Source organism: Rhynchophorus ferrugineus, unplaced genomic scaffold (assembly GCF_030347505.1).
Source record: "Rhynchophorus ferrugineus isolate W39M unplaced genomic scaffold, kcgeb_rfMv2 rfM8, whole genome shotgun sequence".
Lineage (NCBI taxonomy): Eukaryota > Metazoa > Arthropoda > Insecta > Coleoptera > Curculionidae > Rhynchophorus > Rhynchophorus ferrugineus.
In genome coordinates this window covers 28,783,531-28,807,788 of record NW_027472587.1, presented here as the reverse complement: position 1 = coordinate 28,807,788, position 24,258 = coordinate 28,783,531, and the positions used below count along the sequence as shown (strand labels likewise).

Below are 24,258 nucleotides of genomic sequence, written 5' to 3'. Positions count from 1 at the left end.
TGATAACGTAATTTTGCAGAAGAAAAAAAGAAAGAAGTGAAGAAAAAAGTGTTGAAATCACTTGGATGGGACGGGGAGTACACTCGCCGTATTCTCCAGAACTGGTTCCATTCGACTACCACCTTTTCTTTTACCAGCACTTCGCCGAAGTTAAAATATGATTTTTTTTGGAATGACATCCATAAATTGTCAGAGGGATGGATAAAATAACAGAACATTTTACTATCCATTATAAATAACGTTTTTTTTAGCAAAAAATTTCGGAATTGATACACCTGGTATACAGCAAGTATTTTAAATATTACGGCATTGTGCATGACTTACGACCATAAACACCATATTACTGCTAGTAAAACGCATCAAAACAGGTATCGAAGAAAAGCAACTCATCCATTTGGACTTGGAAATAAACATCCCAAAATCGATCGTGACATATATCCTGTTACAGGTTTAATCGGAAAAACCTTTGATAAAATGAAGTTTGTTCTGCTATTTCTAGATGTAACCCAATGCCTTCGATAAAGTATGGAGCGAGAGCCTCGAATACAAGTTAGCAAATAAATTACCTAGACAAATGAGCCAGCTTCTCAAATCCTATATATCTGATCGTCACTTCTGATTAAATTATATTGCTTTGGCTGTACCACAGTATAGGGATGCCGAAAAAATATAATAATGTAATAAACATAAATAATATAAATAAGTAATTTAATATATATAATGAATCATTTTTGAAAAAAGTTTTTAGCCGATTTAGCTTATTTTCGCATTGTCTGCCGCTACTTTTCTCTATTAAATAATAATTAATTACATTACCTCAACAAACTTTTGTAAAAATAAAGTTAACCTAAAAATTACTTTCTAATCACAACTTTCGTAAACAACAACGCGAGAATACATTACTCCACATCTCCAGACTTGGTGAATGAACCATAGAAAAGAATAAACTATATTCATAGAGAAATAGAGATTCAACTTCATAGGAAATTTTGGGGGAATGTTTCGCGACGTCCTACATGTAGATGTCGCTACCTTTAACATATTACTAGTTTTATTCGATATGCTAAGAGCCGCGACTGGATCTGATTGGTTCATTTCGTTCTATGGTTTGTTTATTTCGTACGACATTTTCAAAGTGCCCTACATAGAGTAGTGCGGTTATCTTTTTATAACCATTATACATTAAATTATTATTTTATATTATTAGTATATACAAGCTGGTAGTTGAAATGCATTCTCGTTCTAGGAAGTGTTGTATGTCCGGATCCACAGATAATGACAAAATACATCATCGTTTTCCGTTAAAAAAGTACCCGGGGATCTTTAAGAAATGCGTAGAAAACATTAAAAATCCTAAACTGATTGGGTTAAACATGAAACAGATTTATGATCGTTACTATATCAGATATTTTTGTGATACATTTAAACTTTCCTTTAAGTACTTATGAACAATTTAGTGATGGTGCAAATAATACCAGCACCCCAGAATATGTACAAATGACAGTGGATCAAAATCAAAATGATATAGAAGGTAAATTGAAGGAGTCAGTCACATTTCTGTTCATAATTGTTACCATTAATTTCTAAACTCGCTAATTATATTTGTAGTGCCTATTTCCATCGTTTCGGGTCCACAACCAGGGTGTTTGAAGCAATTATCTTCGACATTTGACCAAACTCCAGAAGGTAATGGTAAAGTTTGTATTCATTCAGCCAGTATCTCCCTTTCTGCTCATTCTTACCGTTAATTACTTGGCTCTATAACTTCAGTCCAGATGTTCCTATAACAGCAAACAAAGTTTTACGTTGTACCATAGTGTACAGTTTATTTAGTAAAACTTTTGAAAAAAGAAATTAAGTGTTTTGTTTACATACAATTATGAATAAATCAGTAGACCCACAAAATGAGACTGATTTTATAGAGGCAAGACAATATCTCGTGTCCCAGACTCCAACAAAATTGCTTTATTATATTGTCAGTAGGTCTTTGAGCTATGTCTTATTTTATTCAGCGATTTTGCCACGTCGATAATATAAATAAATTTTTTGTCAAATGTTAAAAAAATTAAATTTAAAACCTTTCAATTGTACATTCCATAATGATCTTTCAGATAAAGTATTAAAAGGTGTACTAATATATACGTTTGAATAAAACAGGTGAACAGAATATTAAGGGGGAAAGACTCAAAGTTTGCTTTTAGTATAAGAAAACAAAAAGACAGAACTCTGATAGATCCTATTAAATTGATGGCACTAAACAAATATGAAAAAGGAAAAATACGGAAGAGATAATTTTAATTTGCAATGCATCACATTTTTTTGCTTATGGTTTTATATTATATTTATATTTTGTAGATAAATTTACATTATATATTTATATTTATTGTTATAATTTATATTTATATTTATTTTTACAGATTATATTTATATTTAATCGAATTTTATTTAATAAATTTATTTCAGAAAAAAATTGTTTTTTATTTAAATTTCATTGGTCAATTAAACATGACGTCAATGCTGTCACGGGCCAAACATTACTAATGAGCCAATCAAATGTTTTCACAGTAAAATATTTTTCTTACAGGTGCCTATAATGGAGATTTAAAATGACCGATCAAATTAATGGAATGGCCCATTGTGGCGCCCTCTGGATGTTAGGCTAAGCAAAACTTTGCACCAGAGTCCCCTATTGAGTTGCATCTCTATTATTCTATAATACTTATTTAGTGATACTTATCACTACATAGTATAAAACAAAGTCGCCTTTTCTGTCCCTATATCCCTATGTGCGCTTAAATCTTTAAAACTACGCAACGGATTTTGATGCGGTTTTTTTCAATATTTTATATGTATAATACATGCATAATATACTAAGGCAACATTGCTAATTTTAGAGGTTTCTAACGTGATGTCGTAAATTAACCTATTTTTTTAAGCTTATTTAGCAATTAGCAAAAACGCTGCCTAACCCTACGAGTTAGATCAAATTAATGTACTACAGTATTGTACACCATAAAAAGGTCTACAAAAAAGTCCGCAATGGTATATGTTTATCTTTTAGGGATAACCCACATTAACCATTTTTATTGTTTACTTTTTACGTGAGAAAATGGCTTATTTACGAAGCTATTTTAAGCAATACGGCATTAATCCTTATCGAATTAAGTACCTTAAATACAGTGTGCAATTAATATAGATCAATATGGTTCCTTACAGCATGTAAATTAAACAAATATTTTTGGAGATATTAAAAATTTAAAATTTGCGTTTAAAAATATGTAATGTAATAAAAATTGTATGAATTTAGATATTCCAAAGATAGCAGGAACTCTTCATAGTAAGTATAGGGGAAGAGGAATTGTTTTACTCCAAATTTAATGCGTGCAGGCCAAGGACAGTAATGAATGAACCAAAAATACTGGATCGATTTTAATCATGTTTTCATTGAGTGACATAGGCATATATATTTTATGCCCGTGCAAAGTCGGAGCGGGCCGCTATGTTTTTATATACAACGTTCATATTTTTTCTGTAGTGTATTTAATTTAGTAGCAGCATTGCACCCGTGCGAAGCCGGGGCGGGTCGCTAGTTAAATATAATTTCAACATTAAATCAATTATTTATCAAATTTGTGTATTTTTGTCTATAAACAATAACTATGAATAAAATAATGATGATGTGTAATATGATGTTTTTATAAAAATAGAGTAGCTGGACATATATTAATTATATTTTATTATTTCGTTTTATTCAATACATTTTTGAATAAAATGTGTTATTTCCAAAATTTTACCATTTTTATTTGCTTCCTGAACCTATTTACCTGCTTAATATATTCGACATTAAATCTAATAATCACGATAAAAAAGAATTAAACCTGAATATACGCATGCACCAAACTCGAATCATTCTGTTTTAAAATTAAATGGTGCCAATATGCGCATGTGCCAAATATCAACATGCACGGGTCCTTTTACTATGATCTAAAGTCATTTTACTACTGTGATCTGTTATTTTAACTTTTCTTCGACATTGTAGCCTCGTACATTAAAAATCTTTTAGTATTAAGTACACTGTCTGAATAACATAGAAAAAAAGGCTACATTATTTTCTATAAAATATTTTAGATCAGAAGCTGACAACAAAAAGCATTTAAAAAAAATGTTATGCCAATGAATCGGATGTGTTTTTTTTTTAAACGGTGTCACAAAAAAGCGGGCCTTGAAAAGTTCGTTGATATTTTTACGCCTTTTTCCTCGTAGAAACGCAATTGTCGGATTATTTCTCTAGTGCGTAGTTGATGGGACTTTATCGTAGTTGATAATGACTTTAGTTAAACGAGGTTTCGTTGCGACAAACGCGTATGAAGACGTTAAAAATGCCTCGCGCTTATTTACGTACGAAAATGTCAGAAACCTCCGTATCTGGAATAATTAAGATGATGTTTTTTCAATCACGCGAACTGAAGCGATGTTACCGAGTCAGAATTAGTAGCGGAATTAAAAAAAAACGAGACCTTGGGAAGTTCATTAGATGTATTTTTACACTGTAGTTTATTAGAAGTGTCCGGGATCAGACGTTTGATTTCTTCGGTTTTTTTATCCTATATTTTATCGGCAAAAACAAAAAGCTTTAGTTATTGTCAATAAGTGAAACTTTCAGCTACGGTTTACAATATAAAACATAATTTAACGACGTATTTTTTTTTGCTCAATATGAAATTATTTAAAAGGTTGCGAATTTTTTCAGATATAATTTTGTTATCGCTGATAGTTTATTATATAGGACTATTGAGACAACTTGAATTTAAGTCTAAGGGATGCCTTTACTATAATTATTTAATTAAATGAAAAGTGCTACGTAATGGCTGGCCCATTACTAACTAGAAGATGCCTGTATATTGCATGAATATTTAAATTAAACATCACCTTTACTTTCCTCTTACATCCAATTTTAATACATGCAATTTAATTAATGTTCTCTCTACCATTTTTCTTTGCTTCAATCCCCATAGAGTTCATTTCTTTGCACTGCTGACAAATCTATATCTATAATCTATAGATGTTATTTTATCCTATATTTTATCAGGAAAAACAAAAACCTTTAGTTATTGTGAATAAGTGAAACTTTCAGCTACGGTTTACGATATTAAAACATAATTTAACGACATAGTTTTGATCAATATGAAATTATTAAAAAATGTGAGATTTTTTTTCAGAAATAATTATTTTCCGTCGCGTATTTTATTATAAAGGCCTATTATATAGGACTTCACTTTAATTCTTCAAATAAATGAAAAATACACATGATCGTCTTACATTATTTGATTATATACAATTTCCTTACATCCAATTTCAATACATCTAATTTAATGTATGTTCTCTCTGCCTTTTTTTTTGTTTGATTCATTCCCCAAAGAGTTAATATCTTTGCAGAGTTGACTAATCTATATCTATATTCTATAGATGTTGAATAATCCTATATTTTATCGGCAAAGACAAAAAAACTTTAGTAGTTGTAAATAAGTGAAAGTTTCATCTACGGTTTACGATATAAAACATAATTTAACGTTTATAATATAAAACAATTTAATGAGGTGTTTTTTGCCCAATATAAAACTGTTTAAACACATGCGATTATTTTAGATATAATTTTGTTACGCCTGGTACTTCATTATAAAGGACAAATCAGAGAACTACAATTCTTCAATTTTAATGTTTCATTCCCCATACAGTTCCTTTCTTTGCCGTGTTGATTAATCTATATCTATATACGTTGTGTTATCCTATATTTTTATCGAAAAAGACAAATATCTTCAGTTATTGTGAATACATACTTGAACTTGAATGTAAGTCTCTAAAAGATACCTTCACTTTAATTCTTGAATTAAATGAAAAGTGCTAGGTGATGGCTCGCATATTATTAGAGTATTTCTATATATTGGTTGAAAATTTAAATCAAACACAACCTTTACTCTCCCTTATATTCCATTTAAATTTAACAAAAAATACACTCACAGTTTCCAACTGGCAATCGTGGTATTATTGGATATTATTGCTCTTTAGAGTTATTAGTTCAAATTTTAGAATGCGCACATGATGGTCAGGAAACGGTGACGTCAATGTTTCCTACAATCAGTTGCACGAGCATATATTGTTTGTTGAAACAGATATCGTTAGAAATTACCGAGAACTGGTCTACTAGGTTGCCTACCTCGATGCACATGTTTTTACTTGGTACGGCAAATGTTAAGTTATTCCTTTAAGTAGTTTGTTAATATGAATCTTTGCAGTAGATGTAACTTGTCACCATAGAAGAATTAAAAATTAAAATAAAAAACAGTTGGAGCAGTGAGTGGGAGTCAGTGATTCAACACGAAAAAGGTTAAAGTTGATCACATATGTTGAAAAGGCCTTAGCTAGTGCATTTTGGGACACAAAAGAGATTCTGTTAATTAAATCATGTATTAACCTTGAAAAAGATAGAACAATGTTACTCCAACTTTCATTCACTTTCACAAACTGTAAACAGAAACCTCCTTTAATTTGTTTGTGTGGGAAAATATCTCTAGAATTTTTTTATTTAATACCAAAAGTGTGTACACAACAAAATTTAACAAAAATTAAGAATCAGATGTGATAGACTATTTTAGATTTCAATAATTAATTGTGTACAACATCCTGACAAAAACAATGTAATAAGAAAAATAATATAATAAGTAGGTGTCGGTTGTTCTAATGGATGAAAAAATCAATAGAATATAAAAAGGTAAAAATAAAAATGATTGCATGGCTACATATCCATATGATATATGGATTAAGGTTTATATATATATATATATATATATATATATATATATATATATATATATATATATATATATATATATTTATATATTCTCTCGGCATTAAGCCTACCGACTGGCGAGTGACCAACTTTAGAAATCATCCCAGAAAACATCCAGTCTTACCCAGCCTGGTTACTGGCGTGACTGGGATCATTTTCCTTGTCGGATTTTACACTCTTACCTAGAACATTCACAAATTTCAAACAATCACAAACATAAATTCACGACCATGCTCCAGCAGGATTCGAACCCGCGGCTATCGCAACAATAGGAGGACCGTCCCATCGCCTTTACCACTGGGTCACCAAGCCGGCTGGATTAAGGTTTAGAAATCAAAATTCAAATATGTAATTCACTTTTTAAATTATAATATATTAATTAAATTATATTTAAAATAATATACAGATATATCGGCAAAAAAATATCGATACTTAATTTTACCAATATCGATATTTCTTCACTATAACCCTACTTTTCCAGAAAAAAATCACTTGATCGAAGAGGGAGAAATCTCAAAACAAAAATCCCTAGGCTTTTAGTATCGATATTTTCTAATCAAAATTTCGATTTTCGGTACTCATTTTGCATTCAAAATGGGTACCTCGAAGTGGCAACTGAAGTTTCGAAAAAAGAAAGAAATTGGTCGAAATCACATTAGGTAAAAACGAAGTTTGCTCGAGGCTGATTGTTTGAGATGCAAAAAAAGATTTCCTTTGTTCAAATCTGGCCATTATTTGACGAATTTTCAGTCACCATCTCCTTCATTTCTACGATGATGATTTCAGTTCAAGACGTTCACGGACAACCAGATTAAAACAAATCTCCGTACCACAAAAACTTGCAAAATTTAAGACAAATTCTTTGTTGGATGTTTTTATCCACTGTAAAAAATGCAAAGTACGCTTGAGATGAACTGACAAAATCGGACATTGTAAACAAATTAAATGACTTTAAAATGACGTTCCAAATGAACGACCTTCAGTTTTTTGCCAAATTGTATTATTGCCATTTATAGTTATATATTTATTTTAAGATACAAATATCTTTATAATGTCTTATTTGGGTACTATATAAATTTAAAGTAATCCAGAAATAACAAAACATATTATTAATAGTCGTAGAGTTGCCGTTTTTATTTAAATTTGAAAATTGTTGGTGAAGAAAATCAACAAATACGTATAATGGTTTAGGGAGAACGTAATACTATAAGTTCTTTTCATGCTTTTAAAAGCCGAGATTTCGGAACAAAAAAATTAACCGAAAAATTTTCAATGTTCTGCATTATTAAGACAATGTTGCAGACACCGGGACAAGATCCGGTCTATACGGTAGATGCATGAAAACCTCCAAGTTAATGGTTCTTAATTGATGTCGAGTCATTAAAAATGCGTGTGGTCTAGCGTTGTCATAACGGAAGACAATGCCTTACTTATTCATTAATTATGGTCGTTATATATTTAACGGATTGCTACAATTGTAAAGAGGCCAAGTTCGAGTTCTTGATGAGTAATTCTACCCAATCTCATCTTTTTTGATATCCAGTCTATTTACGTAAATAGCTCAAAGCTGTTTCATGATCGATACTTACTTTCATAGCGATGCCACTAGATGAAACATATTGAGCTGCCTCCTAATTTTTAAGAAATTCATCGATTTTTTCAACTATTAACTAACCATGGAATGATTGTAGAAATGTTTAAATAGAAATTTTCGCAAAGAAAACTGGCAAACCAATCTTAACAATTGTATTCACGCACGATCATGTAAACAATTACCTATATATGTGGTAATAACACGTTCGCTGTTAATAACGCGACTCCGTCCAAACCTACTTCTAGAGCGGTTATCAGCGAACATGTTATGAAAATACGAGTGGAGAAGAAAGCCGGAAAGATAATGAAAAAGCAATGTAAAAATTGTTATTTACAAAAAAAAAGAAAAGGCACTATTTATTTATGCAGTGCATGTTCTGGATATCCTGGTTACTGTTTAGAATGCGCAAAAATTAGTCATGAATGACCTCTTATGATTTATCTGAATAAGGTTTTTATTTATTTTGTGAGTTTTAATGAAAATTTGTAATAGCTTATTGTCGTTCATTTATTTCTATTGACTTCTCAATTTAGTTCGACAGACATTTTGTTTGTTTGTAGAAACGTTTACTTAGTCATTTTTTTCTTGATTTTCTGCTGAATATTTTTTACCTTATTTTAGTAGTTGATTCATTCCCATTATATATATAATTTTGTTATGGTATATTAATCTAATCAACTTATAAATTATATCTTCTAATCAACAATGTATTTTCCTATTCTATTTTCATTCGCCACGCGCTCGCGCGTTATGCGGCCATCGGCAATAAAATTTGACCTCAGTGCCGATTACGCGGTGGCGCGTGACAAAAAAAGAACACACTGGACACACGTTAAAAAACGTTATTAGGAATATTTTATTGTTGTAATCTGAAAAAATGTAGTCGGCTTATAGGGTAAGTATTTGATCCCAGATCGGCAGCGAACGAAAACGGAATAACTTTTAGATATATCTTTTTTAATTTTAATAAAATAAAATGAGCCAAAATGAAGCAAGCAGGAATAACTGTCAGAGCATGACAATATATATAAACAAGTATTTTAGACTCTGGTCGACACGCTGTCGGTTCCAACTCTTATATCACAAAATAATAGACAAATCACTACATTTTACATTTAAAACGATATTAACACGGAAAGGCAGTATGTTCAAACATTATTAAACGAATTTTAATTCTAAGCAGTGTTATTTAAGATTTTATTCGGCAAGTTATGGTAAGTTTGGATAAAAAAACGAAGCTATACACAGTTGTGAAAGAAAAACCCGACATATGCAAAAATTTCATTCCAACATAGATTAACAAACTTCAAGAACAAGAATCAAGAATCGTCTGCTCTCTTTGTTTACATGATATTTAGATTTTCGAAATCGGCCTTTGATTTAATTTGATGTCTGGTGAACAGAAAACAACTAAAAATGTTCTTGCTTAAAGACGATAGTAATAATATAATTGGAATCGTTGAATTAAGCAATTAATATAAAATTTCAGGTAAAGAATATATTATTTTAATCAGCCTGATGTATTTATTGGTTTGCTTTTATTGTATTTTAGGTCAAAAATATGGACAAAAGATAAAGACTATATGAATTAAAAAATGGGGCAATGAAAATATGCAGGAACTAAAATGAAACTAACTACATAATTTGTAAAGATGGGGCACGTAGGACAAACACAAGAAACTATGAATTATTAACAGCAAATTTGTAAATATTTTAAAACAATGATGTGACTATATAACCTTTTACTCCCTGAACTTTGTGTCAATTATTTTTTATTGTTTGCTTTATAGGCCTGTTTTGAAAAATCAATAGTTAATTTAATCATTATAAATGCATTCCTTTAGTATACATTTCTAAATTGTAAAAAAATAATTAAATTACTTAATTGTGTTCATTGTTTTAATATATAGCCTAAAGTGAAATATCAAATTCAAAATTGTTTTATTTTGTTTAAAAGAAGTAAATAAAAATCTTATATACTTATATTTGATGCTCTGAAATTGTTGCAGTTCTGAAAATAATCTCAGTTATGACACTAGTTATAATTTTTAGTGGTTTAGTAATTTGAACTTATCAATACTTTGTTGATTATTGAAAGTTAATGGAAATTAGATTTAATTAAATGACATTTAAAAAATGTTGGTGCCTTAAATAGATGGTAAAATATTTCAAACGCGATAAAATATACAGAATGTAGACAAAACACTGCTTCGTGCATGCCAGTGAACTGTGAGATCTCCCAGGTGTCTAACATTTCACGAGTCACAGTATACACGACAATTTGGGTGAAATATAACATTATTGACTAATTGACAACAAGTGACGAACATTAAAAAGGATTGTGGCCAGACATCGACAGATTCTATAAAAAAAAACAGTAAGGAGGGAGCTCCACAAAGCTGACATTCATGGAAGTGCTGTGAAAGGTTGGGGAAGTCTTTATAACGGAAGTCAACACTAAGCTGCGAAAGAAGTGGTACAACGATGATAAAACCAGGACACTTGATGATTGGAAGAATGTGGTATGGTCTGAGCATCATTATTTACAATTTTCTACAAACGGCCGGATGTATGTATGGAAAATCCCAAAAGTCTACCTCCTTCTTACAGTCCAGCATTGGAGAAATTCCATTATCATTTGGGCACAAATATCATGGTATTCAGGTGGACCTCTCGTCGTATCACCGAAAATTCAAAGGGAGTACTGTAAATGAATGTCCTTAATGATCAAATTCTTATTATCACTAACGTGTTGCTGCCAAACACTGTCATACTCCAAGATGATGGATGATACGCATAGCCAAAAAGGTTCAGTCTTAGAACAAGAATGTAATATTTTTTTGAAAATTATTCAGGCAGTCCCCCCCAAATCGATGCGGGGAAGAATTGCAGCTGTTTTAAAAACATATGACAGCTCAACATTTTAATTATAAAAAAATAATTTGTATATGTCAGGTGTTCGTATCATTTTGTTCATTCTGTGTAGAATTTAGAACTTTTCAAATTACAATTAGTATTATTAGAGGTATACAACTATAAAGCCGTTTGTATAAAAAAACAATTAACCGAAATAACCTCATCTCAACCTTATAAAGTTGGGGACTTGAAGGGACTTTCAAATGATATGTATGCAAAAAAGTGAGCTGTAAAATTTTCAGATCCAAGAACTGTCTGGCTACTTCTTAGAAGACCTTTTATAAAATCAACACTAATGAAATACCGCACCAACTTAGTAGTCACACAGTAAAAAAATGTCAAAAGGATACAAAACAAACAAATTCAAGAACTAGACAGTTGAATAGCACGGATTAATAAAATATTCTATCAAACTAGACATATACGGAAATAACTGACGCGAAATCAATTTTACAATCAACGAACATACCAGGCATTTCGTAATTTGACGAAACTGTTGGAGATTCATTAGTAAGTGATGCCACACCCTCCAGTACAGTCCTGACCTAACACGGCTTTGTTATTCTGCAACACTATTTGAATGGTAAAACTTTTACTAATTAGGATGACCTGAATTTGCACACGCGGTTCAGTTTTCTTACTGATAACGATTGCCTGTTCTGTAAGTACGGAATTCTAAAGTCAAAACGGTCCATAAGGTTATCACACAAATATTCATTTAAATGTATGCTATATAAAAAAAATCTTGTTACAAAACCGAAATTATTTTCTTATCAATTCAATATGAAGGATTTTGATTTACATAAAACTATTGTTAAGTTTTATCAGAACCTACCAAAGGTGGCCCAAGTCAAAAACACCAACATCTTCTATAAATAATTGGTCAATATTTTGAAAAGAATAGGAAATAATTTAACATATCTCTCAATGTCAATGTTGTAAATATAGAAATTAAATATACTGACATAAATAACGATGCTTTTACCATCTCTCTGTCAGCTTTCGAATTTTATATAAGAAAAAAGACCCTTATTTTTGGGCAATTCCCGGAAATTCTTTGGACAGGACTATAAATGAATGTTTGACAGGATTATGAAAAATGTTTTGATAATTATAACTCTTCCAATATAATTATTGTATTAATGATGATTAAAATTAATTTTATAATAACATATGATATAATTAAAACCAATTTTAATAAAAATTATAAGGATGTCTTGAGATACATATATTATATTTTAAAACTGAGTAAAAATAACTCTTAGGACTTTTATTTGTTAGATTATAAAAACCAATAAAATACAAATGTAAAATACTTCTGAGAGGTCTGAGAGAAAGGGGTAAATTTCTATAACTAGTATATTCATGCCAATACTCTTTTTTTGAAATTGAAATATTAAGATTTAGAATCAATATATCAATAAAATTGATAAAGAACAATCTAAAACCAAAATATACCATCACGGAAGGCGATCATTAAAAGAAAACCGATTTCCACATGTTGCACCACCAGATCTTATATATTTTCTTATCTTTACATTATCTCTATATTTTCTTTATCTTTACAAATATATTTTATGTATATACCAGAAAAAGAAAATAATCTTAAATGGCAGGTGATGAAAAGAAAAAAGTATGAAAAAAATAGAAGTAAAAAATGCAATAATGTATAAGTCTATAATTATACAAACACTTTAAGGTATTAATAAGACTTTTAATAAAAAATCCATCTATAAAATTAAATTGGTTACTACATTCAAATTTAAGTGTAACAGAAGTGTGCTTTATAGCCAAACAGTAGAAAGTTATTAATAACAAATAAAAATAAAAGCAATTGATGAAGAAAAATAAATGTTGATATTCAACATTTTCATTATACGGATTTTCAATTATTTTTTAATGAGCTAAAATTGCTTTGCATTACATTATTGTTAATTCACAGAAAAAAGAAATATAAAGCTAGTGGCATATTAGTACCTCCTAAAACCAGTAGCTGTATCAAAGGAATTTAAACTACCGCCAAATAGTACAATACCAAGTACTTCGAATTAAACGATCAAAAAGCAAATAAAGATAATCGCCATGAAGGATAAGAACTAGTAATCACACCTCTATTTTAATCTAAATAAGTCAAAAAGGTAAAATAGTTCTCTGAAATAACTATTTTATTATATTTATCTATTATCAAGAATTAATCTTGGATACTCGTAATTTCTTGTATAACATACAAATATCTACTATATGTATATATCAGCTAATTAAACTAGATTTATATATACATTATATACACATTCAATGTCTACATTAAAATTTCAATACTAACAATGGCGATAATATTAATCAATTACACAACAAATATTGATATCACTTTAAATGGATAAATCTTAAGGTCAGATTTATATATTTGCATTATGTTATTTGGTGATAGTAGAGAGAGTAACATAAGTATGCTTTTCAAGTTACCTTCAAAAACTTCTCTGTCAATTATCCTTCCTCAACCTTTCTTATAAGAGGACAATAAAATTATCTTGTTATCCACAGTTATTATACAATACTTTTCCAAATATATCTAACGGTTCGTTTTAATAATTTCTACAACATTATAATTATTCCATCTCAATTAAGAATATTTCATGTCAATGATTATATAAGTTAATAAACGGAAAGTATAACCACCTTTTTAGGACTGAAATATCAAACATTTACTGGGTGGACCCTATGTTACCCATTTATAATATTAAATGAGGCAAATGTTCCATCATTTTCTTTAACAGTATAAAGCAATATGAAATGACACTAGATACTTAAGATCCATAGAGCTCAAGGTAATAGTCTACATGACATTATGTAGTTAGAACAGAAACATTTTACAGAACAGATATATAATTGAATCATTGAAAAAAAAACAGTTTGAAGAAGACCTGCTCCATCCTTGGTATTCATCATGAAATATTGCCCTGAGTAGGTAAGAAGCCTCAACTTTTTAGTCTGTCAGATACACACAGTGTGACAGAGCTATAGACTTGTATCACGATGTCAATGAAATGTAAAATATAACATATATTTTGATATGTGGTAATAACGATATTACCTACAAATTGAAATATAATAGTAATATGATATATTACCAAATAATAGGAAGCTGTTACTAATGAATAAAAATAAAAGGTCAAGCAAAATTAAACGTTGATTCTCACCAGCTGATAGAAATATGAATATATTATAGAAGCCAACTTTGGAAGTTACTGGAAGGTATTATTAATAAAAAAACAATCTTTATAATACTAAATAAATAAAAATTAGTTTAACACATGCATCCAGATTATCTTATTTAGTAACAGTAATTACACAGTTCTTTTCTAATAATCTCAGCTATACTTATGTCGATCTTTCCACAATACTTATATCGCCTTATATATAATATTCATCAGTACCATTAAAGCTCACGTAATATAACAAATAATACTATATACATCAAAAACAAATCCACGTTTTTTTAGCATACAGTAATCTTCAACGATTCAATACTCTTGCCCATTCTCATATATTTCCAAATTTCCTGTATTCCTGTATCACATGTAAAATATGAATTATAGGTAAAATGTTAGAAATTACTATTACTACTTCTTTAAATTGCTAAAGAACTAAAGTTTATTTATGTTAAATAATATGAAGACGGTGCAAGTCTGATATGCGAAAAGGACTACTGAGTAAGGTACTGCCACAAATGAAAAATATAGTGCATAAACACATTCATATTGTCTATTTTTTTTTATAAGAGAAGCAGCCCTACCACAATTTACTGTATTAAGAAGAAGTATGAAGCTATATGCTATTTTTTTTGTTTGTACTTGCAATGAGTTATCATTTATCGTTTGATCATGAATGAACTTTGTGGCATATGAAATACACAATAGTACATTTTCTTAGCAATAAGCCAGATTATTAATTAATATAGGCGTTTTTTATTACTGGGATGCAGTCCACCAAATATGGTTGAAAATGCCCATTGTTAATTAAGCAAAATGTTTTGTTGTTTCATAAGTGACCATGTCTCTTTAAAAGTCATCAAAACATTGTGAGCATGGGTTGGGAGGAGGTTCTACACATCCATCACATAAAAGACTCCATGCTATTATTATTCGTAATCTTCTTTCTGCAACTTTCTGGTGATTAAGTGGCATGATTCTAAAAAAGAGGTCAAAACTTATTGTGGAATGTAACTGGCTTATAAGGTAATTATTATTATTACTTTAACAAATAAAGATAAAGAACATCCCAGAAGACATCCTATCTTACCCTGATTACTGGCGTGACTGGGATAACTTTCCTTATCGGATTTTACACTCTTGACTAGGACAATCACAAACATATATTTACGACTATTTCCTAGCAGGATTCGAACCCGCGACTATCGCAACAGTCCTGTCGCCTTTACCAAGCCCGCTTAATGTTTTGTCTTTTGCTATAATAATAGCAGATATTGATGTCCTTTTATAATAATATTCTTCATATATAATAATTTTAAATGTTTGTTTAATGTTATGTTTCTTCTAATGTATTAAAAATAATTAATATTAACGCAATTTTAACAGTTTTCTAATGAGTATCCTAAGTTTCCAACTGACTCAATTAACCAATTAAATATATCTGTCTTTAATAATGCTGTTTAATTATTAAGTGGTAAATAATGATGCCAAAAATAAGCAACAACATGAATAACATTAAAACTCAACATAAGAATTAATATAATAAACAATGGATTCACAAAAGTGTTTCTTTCTAAGTACTATATATATTGACGGATGCTATTTCATTAAATGCATTTTCACATATTTTTACCTGTTGCTATCACCGATGATTCAACTCAGGCGTGTTCCTTTGTATACATATAATTTAACTGAATAAATAATAAAAAAAAATTAGTTCAAACAGAAACAAACAGAGAGAGATAGAGAAACGCAGTCCTATTTCACGTTCTCTGCCTGCATGAGTTTGAAAACAATACGACGAGAATTAACTGTAAAATATTATAAATATGTCGTTACAACACGTGTTTCTATCAGATCGAAAACAGAAATCTAATCGTCAGAGGCTGAAACACACGGAACCAGGGCCAATAAAACGATATTTTCAGCTCCAATCAAAACACAATGTATAAATAAATCGTATAGAAAGTCATTAACATAACAGTATAAAACGTATCACCTTTTTTTGATTTCAGTTCTTGTGGTTAAAGTAATTTTGTTTGTCTGGTTGCGCTAGTTTTGCACAGATCCCATCGCAATCAAATAAACACCAACTAACAAAGAATAACCAATATCCAACTACTTGAACAGTAGCAGAAAATAATCATTTCATTCGGTAAACACGTCGCTGCTGCAACGCAGATATATTTTTGTTTTCGCCCGACAGTAGACCCATCCATTTACCCTATGTCATAATCAGCTGATTTCTTTGTTTGATTGCAAGAAGACCTGCTGTTGATGGTCTCGAACAGTGACAATGTCCAAAACAGACGCCAGTATAACTGCCACTACGGTTTTTTTCAGTTTTTGTCGTGTTATACAGTACTGCGCGATAGAAATGGTCCAAATGAACCTTGAAAGGTCTTACCTTTGTAATGAACGCGCAGATTTCCCTGCGACAACCCAATATAACCGTATTTTTCCTTGGGGCTCCAGGAACGTGGTAGAGGTGTCCTTTGCTCATCCACAGCAGGGTAAAGTTTTTTTAAACGATCCACTGCACCGTTCAAAATTCCGAATTGAACATCCATCGCGACTCGACCATTACTCGCGGCGGCCATCACTAAACTCCGTCAGGGGAACCAATCTACTCAACGTTGCCATATGTTATTCCATAATGCCACATTTCCTAAATCTACTCATAATGCAAAAATATAAAATTAATAGGCGTAAAAATCTAGCTGTGGAGTAATTACTTAAAACGTTAAAATGTGCATTACGAAATATAATTCATGATTGAAACGAAAACTGTTTGCCTGCTATTTTAAATATAGTCATATATATATATATGGCTATATACTAGGTCCAGATAATACAGTTTCCTGTATCTCGGGTACTAAAAAATCATACAATAAGGAGTACCTTTTATTTTTAAATATATATTTAAATTTCACAAAATATAATTACTTTATCCGTATGTATCAAATATATCTATTAATTTGATATATCTATTACTAATTTTATAACTATAATAATAATATATTGGATATTATTAATTACCTATTCCTATTTATTATTTAAAATGTCGCTATTTAATTCAAAACATATTTCGTTTTAATCTCTTGATTTAGTATTTCTTTGAATAATATATATTTACAAATATATTTTTTGTAATAAAATGTAATTAACATACTTTAAGTTAACAGAAAGGAAGCAAGTAAAATGAAATCTGACCCAGCCAAACAACATATCTGGAAAACTAGTTTTATACCTTTTTGGTATGACATGCACCCTATCTAGCTATAAAGCATAATAACAAATAATAAAATACATCAACTGCTACCCTAAAACTCTCTGTATTTACATAATCATTCAAGTTATATGCCTTAAATGTTAATAAAGAGTAAATGTTCATTCAATACCTTAAATGTACATAAATTACAATTCAGATAAACATTTCATTAAAAACTCTACAGTTTAGGTTTCTTGGGCAATGACCCAAAAGCTGATATAACAGTACTTTTGGTCCCTGTAGCGGCTGTGGTCAGTGTTGGAGGAGCTACAAGGCCTGGCTGTGTAACTTTCATATTTGTTCCTCCAGGCATATCCCATTTGCTTTTCCTCTTTTTTCGCTCTTCTTCTGCCCGCTTTGTCCCTGATAAGAACTCAACTTTTTTTTTTCTGTCTTTTTCCCTTTTCTCCATTTCGGCCATTTGAACTTCTGCCAGTTTGTCATAGAATGACTCCTTATGCCATTTCAGAGGATCATAAATCTCTGGTGGATAATTTGTTCCTAAAACATTTACTAGTTTCATAAAAATTGACTTAAAAATTTTGATCTACAAACCTAATTCATTAAGTTCACAGAACTGTATTAACTTTTCATATATACTAGGATTTCTAAAGTCTTTCCTCTTTTGAATCACAGAATTCATATCCATCTTTTGAGTCTGCATTCGTTCATATAGTTTAGCTATTTTATCTTGAACATCGGCAGAACAATTACCAGGGGGTTCTGGAGGTATAAGGTGTCCATATTCATCAATCTTAAATAATATTATCAGTCAATATAAGTATACTATTATTATTAGTAAATTCTACAAACAAACTTACTGGTTCAGGTTCGGGAGGTTTCTCAGAATCATTTAAAACAATGATTTGTTGGGGAATATCTTCGGTTTCAGCCTCATCATCGGAGGCAATAGTGTCATCATGGTAAGATACCAATTTTGCTAATTTTGATTTTACAAATACTGTAGAAACACTACTGGGGCTAGAAGGTCTTGATGACGTGGTACTTTTTTGATCCGATATACTTTCAGTTGGTGATTTAGCGGCTTCTGGACTTTTTGTAGTAGTTTCTTCTTCATGTTCTTCCTCTTCGCCTTCAGAATCAGTGTAGGTCGCAGTTAAAGATGCTAATGCAGAGGTAGACATTGTGTTAAAAAGTTTCTATCAGCGCTCTTAATAAAATATATATATAAAGACATACACAAATAATGCTGTAATATTTTGAAAAATAAACAATTGTCACGTTTAAAATATAGGACCGTGTTGTTACTGTCACTGTAACTGTCAAAAATGATATTCAGGGTATGCAACTCAATATGTTTTTTTGTTTTATTCTAATATTTTACATCAATTTTTCAGGTGTATCATCATTATTTTCAGGCTATACCATAATATTCATCTTCATTATGATACAACTGTTTCACCTACTAGATGTAAAGTTATTATTTATACTACAGCTATTATCGATATCATTGAAAATAGGGCAGTCTTCAATCTGTTATATTTTACCAAAATCGATAGGTATCGATCATATAATTATAATTTCCTATCATTCATATTTATACATAGAGAAATAACTTTATGTTCATATCATATTTTTCTATAGTACCGTTCCGTAATTTCCCGCTCTCGTTTTTACACAGAAAATTATATTTTAGGGTGATCTATAGGTATTCAATTTTTTCTATGTATTCAGTTGAATCCATATATATTATGAATACCGACAAATCAGTGGCTATTTAAACACTTATTTGTGTAATAAAGTAAAACCATGGGAGAAAATGAGATAAAGTACCATAAGTGTACTAACAAATCACCATTTATTGTTCCTGATAATTTTAAAAATGAAGTAAAATATGATAAATGTTTTAAATCACTAATGGATATTAATTTTGAATTGAGTAACGATATGAAAAATGAGAAATGTATTTACAAATCACCAATGAGTTACACTGATGATTTTGAAAATGAAATAAAATATGACAAATGCTTTAAAACACCAAAAGATGTTCATTTACATGTGTATAATAAAATCAAAGATGAGAAGTGCATTTACATATCACCATTTGATTTTCCCAATGCTTTGGAAAATGAAGTAAGACAGGAGGAGTGTATTAACAAACTATCAAGAGATGCTAATGGTGGTTTGTATGAGATGAAAGATGGGAAGTGTATTTACATATTACCATTTGATTTTCCTGATTATTTTGATGATTATACAAAATTTGATAAGTGTTCTAAATCACTATTAGATGTCTATTCTTCTTTTACCTCATTACAGGTGAAAGATGAGAAATGTATTTACAAATCACCATTTTATTTCCCTGACATGATTAGGAATGAAGTAAAACAAGAAAGGTGTATTAACAAATCGTCAATAGGTGTTTATTCTGATTTATCTAATGAGTTGAAAGATGAGTGTATTTCCAGATCATCATTTAGTACCACTGATGATTCCGAAAGTGAAATGGACTATGATGAGCATTTTAAATTATCAGTAGGTGTTCATTCTGATTTTCGCAATAAAATAAAAGATGAGGAGTCTATTTGCATGTCACCTTTTGATTTTCCTGATGATTGTGACAATAAGGTGAAATATAACAAGTGTTTTTCATCAATGGATCTTCATTCTGATTTGTATAATAAAATGAAAAAGGAAAAATGTATTTACAAACCACTATTTAATTTTTCTGATGATTTTAAAAATGAAATACAAAATGACATGTATAATAATACAACAAAAGATTTCTATTGTGATTTAGGTGATAAGTCCAATTATGACAAAAATATAAATCAATCATCAGTTGATTCCTCTGTTGATTTACATAGTGAGATAAGAGAAGATAAATATTCCAATCAGTCAGTTGATTCTCCTGCTAAAGATTATGCTACTAAATCATCAATTGATGTCTGTGCTGATTTTAAATTTCCTTTTAGTAAAAAAATGAAAAATAAAAGAAGAACAATACCAAATTGTTATGATAAACAAGTTTGGATGATTAATAACATGTATAACTTAAGAGTTAGCCATATTTACAGTCCTTCTAAGTTCTGGGTTGTTACTAAAGTAAAGGAATTAGATTTATTCCATCGTTATTTGCACTACTTTTATTCAAGAAATGGAAAATTTTATAAAATATCCACTTCTGATATTCTGTTGCATATGTATTGCGTAGTCTACTCAGATGGATGTTTTTTTAGAGCATCAATTATTAATCTGTCGATGGCGGTAAGGAATAAAACATTAGTATATGCTTTTTTGGTAGACTTTGGGTCTATAGTACAAGTGGATTCTTCAGATGTATATCTGTTGAATGAAAAAATGTATACAGTACCACAATTTGCTGTAAGGGCCACTTTGACAGGTATATAATATTTATGTAATGATGGCTCATAGTTGTTTATATTATTTTATAGCTTAAATTTTTTTCTTTTTGCAGGATTAGCCCCTTTTAATTCTTCTACATGGTCAGCAGCAGCTGTAACAAATTTTTATAAACTAGTAGAAGAGAGAGTGTTATTAGCTAAGGTTACAAACGTAGATAATTTGAATAAGACTCTTTACTTGCATTTGGGTGACTACAACAGTGATACACAGCATGTAAAATCAGTAAACTGTGCTTTGGTACAAAACAAATTTGCCAAGTTGATAACCACTTCGGACTTACCAAAAATGGCCCAAAATGAAAATAAAGTCTATAATCTGCAATTTTTATTACCTTCATTTGATAGTATTGAAGCTGGCTTATGTCCAGATACAGTATTAGTCGCAAATTCTTTGCAAGAATATGTTGTAAAATATCAGAATAAGTAAAGTTAAAAAGGTATTATTTTTTGTATAGCAAGAAAATCTTTTTAAGTTTAATAATTTTACCTAAAGCTTTATCTTATTAATTTTTTATTGACCAAGAAATTATTATATTTTTATTAGTAATATTTTGGAAATAAAAGTTTGTAACTCATTTTTATTAAAAGGTTCTTTTCTAATTACCGTCATAACTACATATTGCCATTTAAATAAATCACATTCTTTTACGCAAAAAACTTTTAACTTACTTTTTTTTATAAAATGGTGAATATAAATAGTTATTCTTCTATTTAATTATGTATAGCTTAACAAGTGTTTCAAGCAATACTTCTTTATTGGTACCTTGCTGGGTCCCATTCACATTTTCGTAAAAATACAAAGATAACGTTTCTATTGTTGTAATGTAGGATCTACTTTACTATGAAACGCATTGATGAATATTTTTATTTTATTATAGTATAATGTTATAAAATGGTGAATGTGCAGGAAACAGGTCAAAATACATCTTTATTCTTACTAATTTTTTTTCAATTTAATTTATGTACTATAGAGTTATAATTATTATAAGAAATAAATACAAGTAGCTAATGGGATATTGCGGAGAATTACGGATTGAAACTATCGACCATTCGGTACGGCCTTTTAGTCAACAATGTTATTAAAGCAAGTTTTTCAGGTAGGAAAGTTCTTAACAAATTTATTTATTTAGAGCCAATTGTTGTGCTTTGTTAATTTCATCAGTATATGGTTAGAAATGGATGTTTCAAGCAATACTTCTTTATTGGTACCTTGCTATATTGGGTCCCATTCTACATTTTCGTAAAAATACAAAGATAACGTTTCTATTGTAATATAAGATCTACTTTACTATGAAACGCATTGAGGAATATTTTTATTTTATTATAGTATAATGTTATAAAATGGTGAATGTGCAAGGAAACAGGTCAAAATACATCTTTATTCTTACTAATTTTTTTTCAATTTAATTTATGTACTATAGAAAGAGTTATAATTATTATAAGAAATAAATACAAGTAGCTAATGGGATATTGCGGAGAATTACGGATTGAAGCTATCGATCATTCGGTACGGCCTTTTAGTCAACAATGTTATTAAAGCAAGTTTTTCAGGTAGGAAAGTTCTTAATAAATTTATTTATTTACAGCCGGTTGTTGTGCTTTGTTAATTTCATCAGTATATGGTAAATGTGTGTAAGTGTAGTACCTACTTCGCCATGTTATACCACAGCCACTTTGTGATATCTAAAAACTACAATGAATTTAATAAATAATAGCAGTATCCAACAGCGTCCAAATTTTGTATGATCAAGAAATCACTCTTCATCACTTGCAAGGGGAAGGAACTAATGGTGAACCCTTCGCCTTCACCCCGATGTGTCATTTTTGTTGGGACCAACACACTATTATTTCAATTGCCTGGAAAATAAGTAGCTGTGAATTTTCAACAAGTATTTTCTCCTAACCGAAGAACTTATTTGTTAAAATTGCTTGGGATGACCGTATAAAAATAAATAAGACTGCATTGATGGACAAGACACCAAGACAAGGTTACCATAGAGTATATTACTCTATGAAAGTTAGTCATAGAATTTGCCATGTTGCCAGTTCCTCTAAATTATACGACCGTTTGAAGAGTATAAAATTTATGGAATATACTAATTCTATAAAAATATGCGAGATCTAGGCGCGTCCAATACCCCTTTAATTTATGTCCATACATTACAATAAGACTCAGCCATGTCTGAGTATCCATTAGATTCTTGAATAGAATCTGCAGACATTCTTTCGTATCATCCTTCATTCATTATGATTAAAGTAAAATCTTCCTTTAAAGTGGGGTAGGTATCCAGAATCATATTTTAAGACTTGTAACGTCACTTTAGCTTTAATTAAACCTGTGGAATTCAATCGATTTGCTTGCTGTAATCTAATGAAAATGTAGTCTTTTGAAATTGTCATTTCCTAAATTATCTCGGCTTTCATCTAATGTAGTATCTATTGGAATTTCAGCTACTAGCTTGGTTGCAATTATATTCCAATGTGATATTCAAAGAAATTGCATTATCATGTCCCACATTAGATAGAATACATTTAATGTGTTCTATTTTGTATTCGCTAATTTTTTGTGTTATTTTTATATCAGCGGGGCAATGATAATTTATTTTAATACTTTCCTGGAGTTTAAAATATCTGTCACCTTTTAATGTACTCTTATAAATCCTTGATTGATTATACTCGAATTTAAATGTAATATGTCCCCGTAATTTTTTTCGACAATCGCCTTTCAATATAAATTGGCTTTACGACAGAAAATATTCAAGCTTTTCGATCATTCCCATGTTTTTCAAGTGATTTGAAACGATTTCTTGTTTTACTACCAACAGTTCTGCTAGAACTACCAGAATACTTCTTGAATTTTCGAAAGAATTTCGAATTTCATCATCGGATATTGCTTTTAAGTTCTCATCAAAAACGTTCTTAATATTAATTTAGTATATTATAGGTGACAATTGTACTAATAATTTTTTTAGGATATTTTATATATATATATATATATATATATATATATATATATATATATATATATATATATA

General features: G+C 29.8%; 3 protein-coding genes and 1 long non-coding RNA gene across 7 annotated transcripts in view; 2 read left to right on the top strand and 2 right to left on the bottom strand.

The window, feature by feature from the left end:
* Nucleotides 1-17,377, bottom strand: part of RanBPM (Ran-binding protein M) — a 72,308-nt gene extending 54,931 nt beyond the window's left edge. For both annotated transcript variants that reach the window (XM_076411245.1, XM_076411246.1), the window contains exon 1: nucleotides 16,974-17,377. In XM_076411245.1, coding sequence (XP_076267360.1) covers nucleotides 16,974-17,166 — 193 coding nt within the window. In that variant the 5' untranslated portion in view covers nucleotides 17,167-17,377. The remainder of the gene's footprint in view (nucleotides 1-16,973) is intronic.
* Nucleotides 1,474-1,873, top strand: LOC143200717 (uncharacterized). Its single transcript, XR_013006790.1, has 2 exons — nucleotides 1,474-1,531; nucleotides 1,609-1,873. It is a non-coding gene; the product is annotated as an uncharacterized LOC143200717 (long non-coding RNA).
* A 505-nt stretch (nucleotides 17,378-17,882) lies between the features above and the next one.
* On the bottom strand, nucleotides 17,883-19,111 carry LOC143200702 (SAP30-binding protein). The gene is made up of 3 exons (XM_076411305.1): nucleotides 18,659-19,111; nucleotides 18,393-18,591; nucleotides 17,883-18,338 (listed from the first exon to the last, which is right to left on the bottom strand). Exons 1-3 carry the CDS (start codon nucleotides 18,980-18,982, stop codon nucleotides 18,016-18,018), a joined length of 846 nt encoding a protein of 281 aa, XP_076267420.1. The 5' UTR covers nucleotides 18,983-19,111; the 3' UTR covers nucleotides 17,883-18,015.
* Nucleotides 19,112-19,397: 286 nt separating this feature from the next.
* Nucleotides 19,398-21,797, top strand: LOC143200679 (uncharacterized). Of its 3 annotated transcripts, XM_076411244.1 has the most exons (3): nucleotides 19,400-19,506; nucleotides 21,038-21,201; nucleotides 21,277-21,797. In XM_076411244.1, the coding sequence occupies exons 1-3, from the start codon at nucleotides 19,418-19,420 to the stop codon at nucleotides 21,648-21,650; spliced, it is 627 nt and encodes a 208-aa protein (XP_076267359.1). In that variant the 5' UTR covers nucleotides 19,400-19,417; the 3' UTR covers nucleotides 21,651-21,797. The 3 variants fall into 3 exon arrangements, with proteins under 3 accessions (XP_076267357.1, XP_076267359.1, XP_076267358.1); XM_076411242.1 differs by having other exon boundaries at nucleotides 19,398-21,201; XM_076411243.1 differs by having other exon boundaries at nucleotides 19,474-21,216.
* Nucleotides 21,798-24,258: the final 2,461 nt, after the last annotated feature.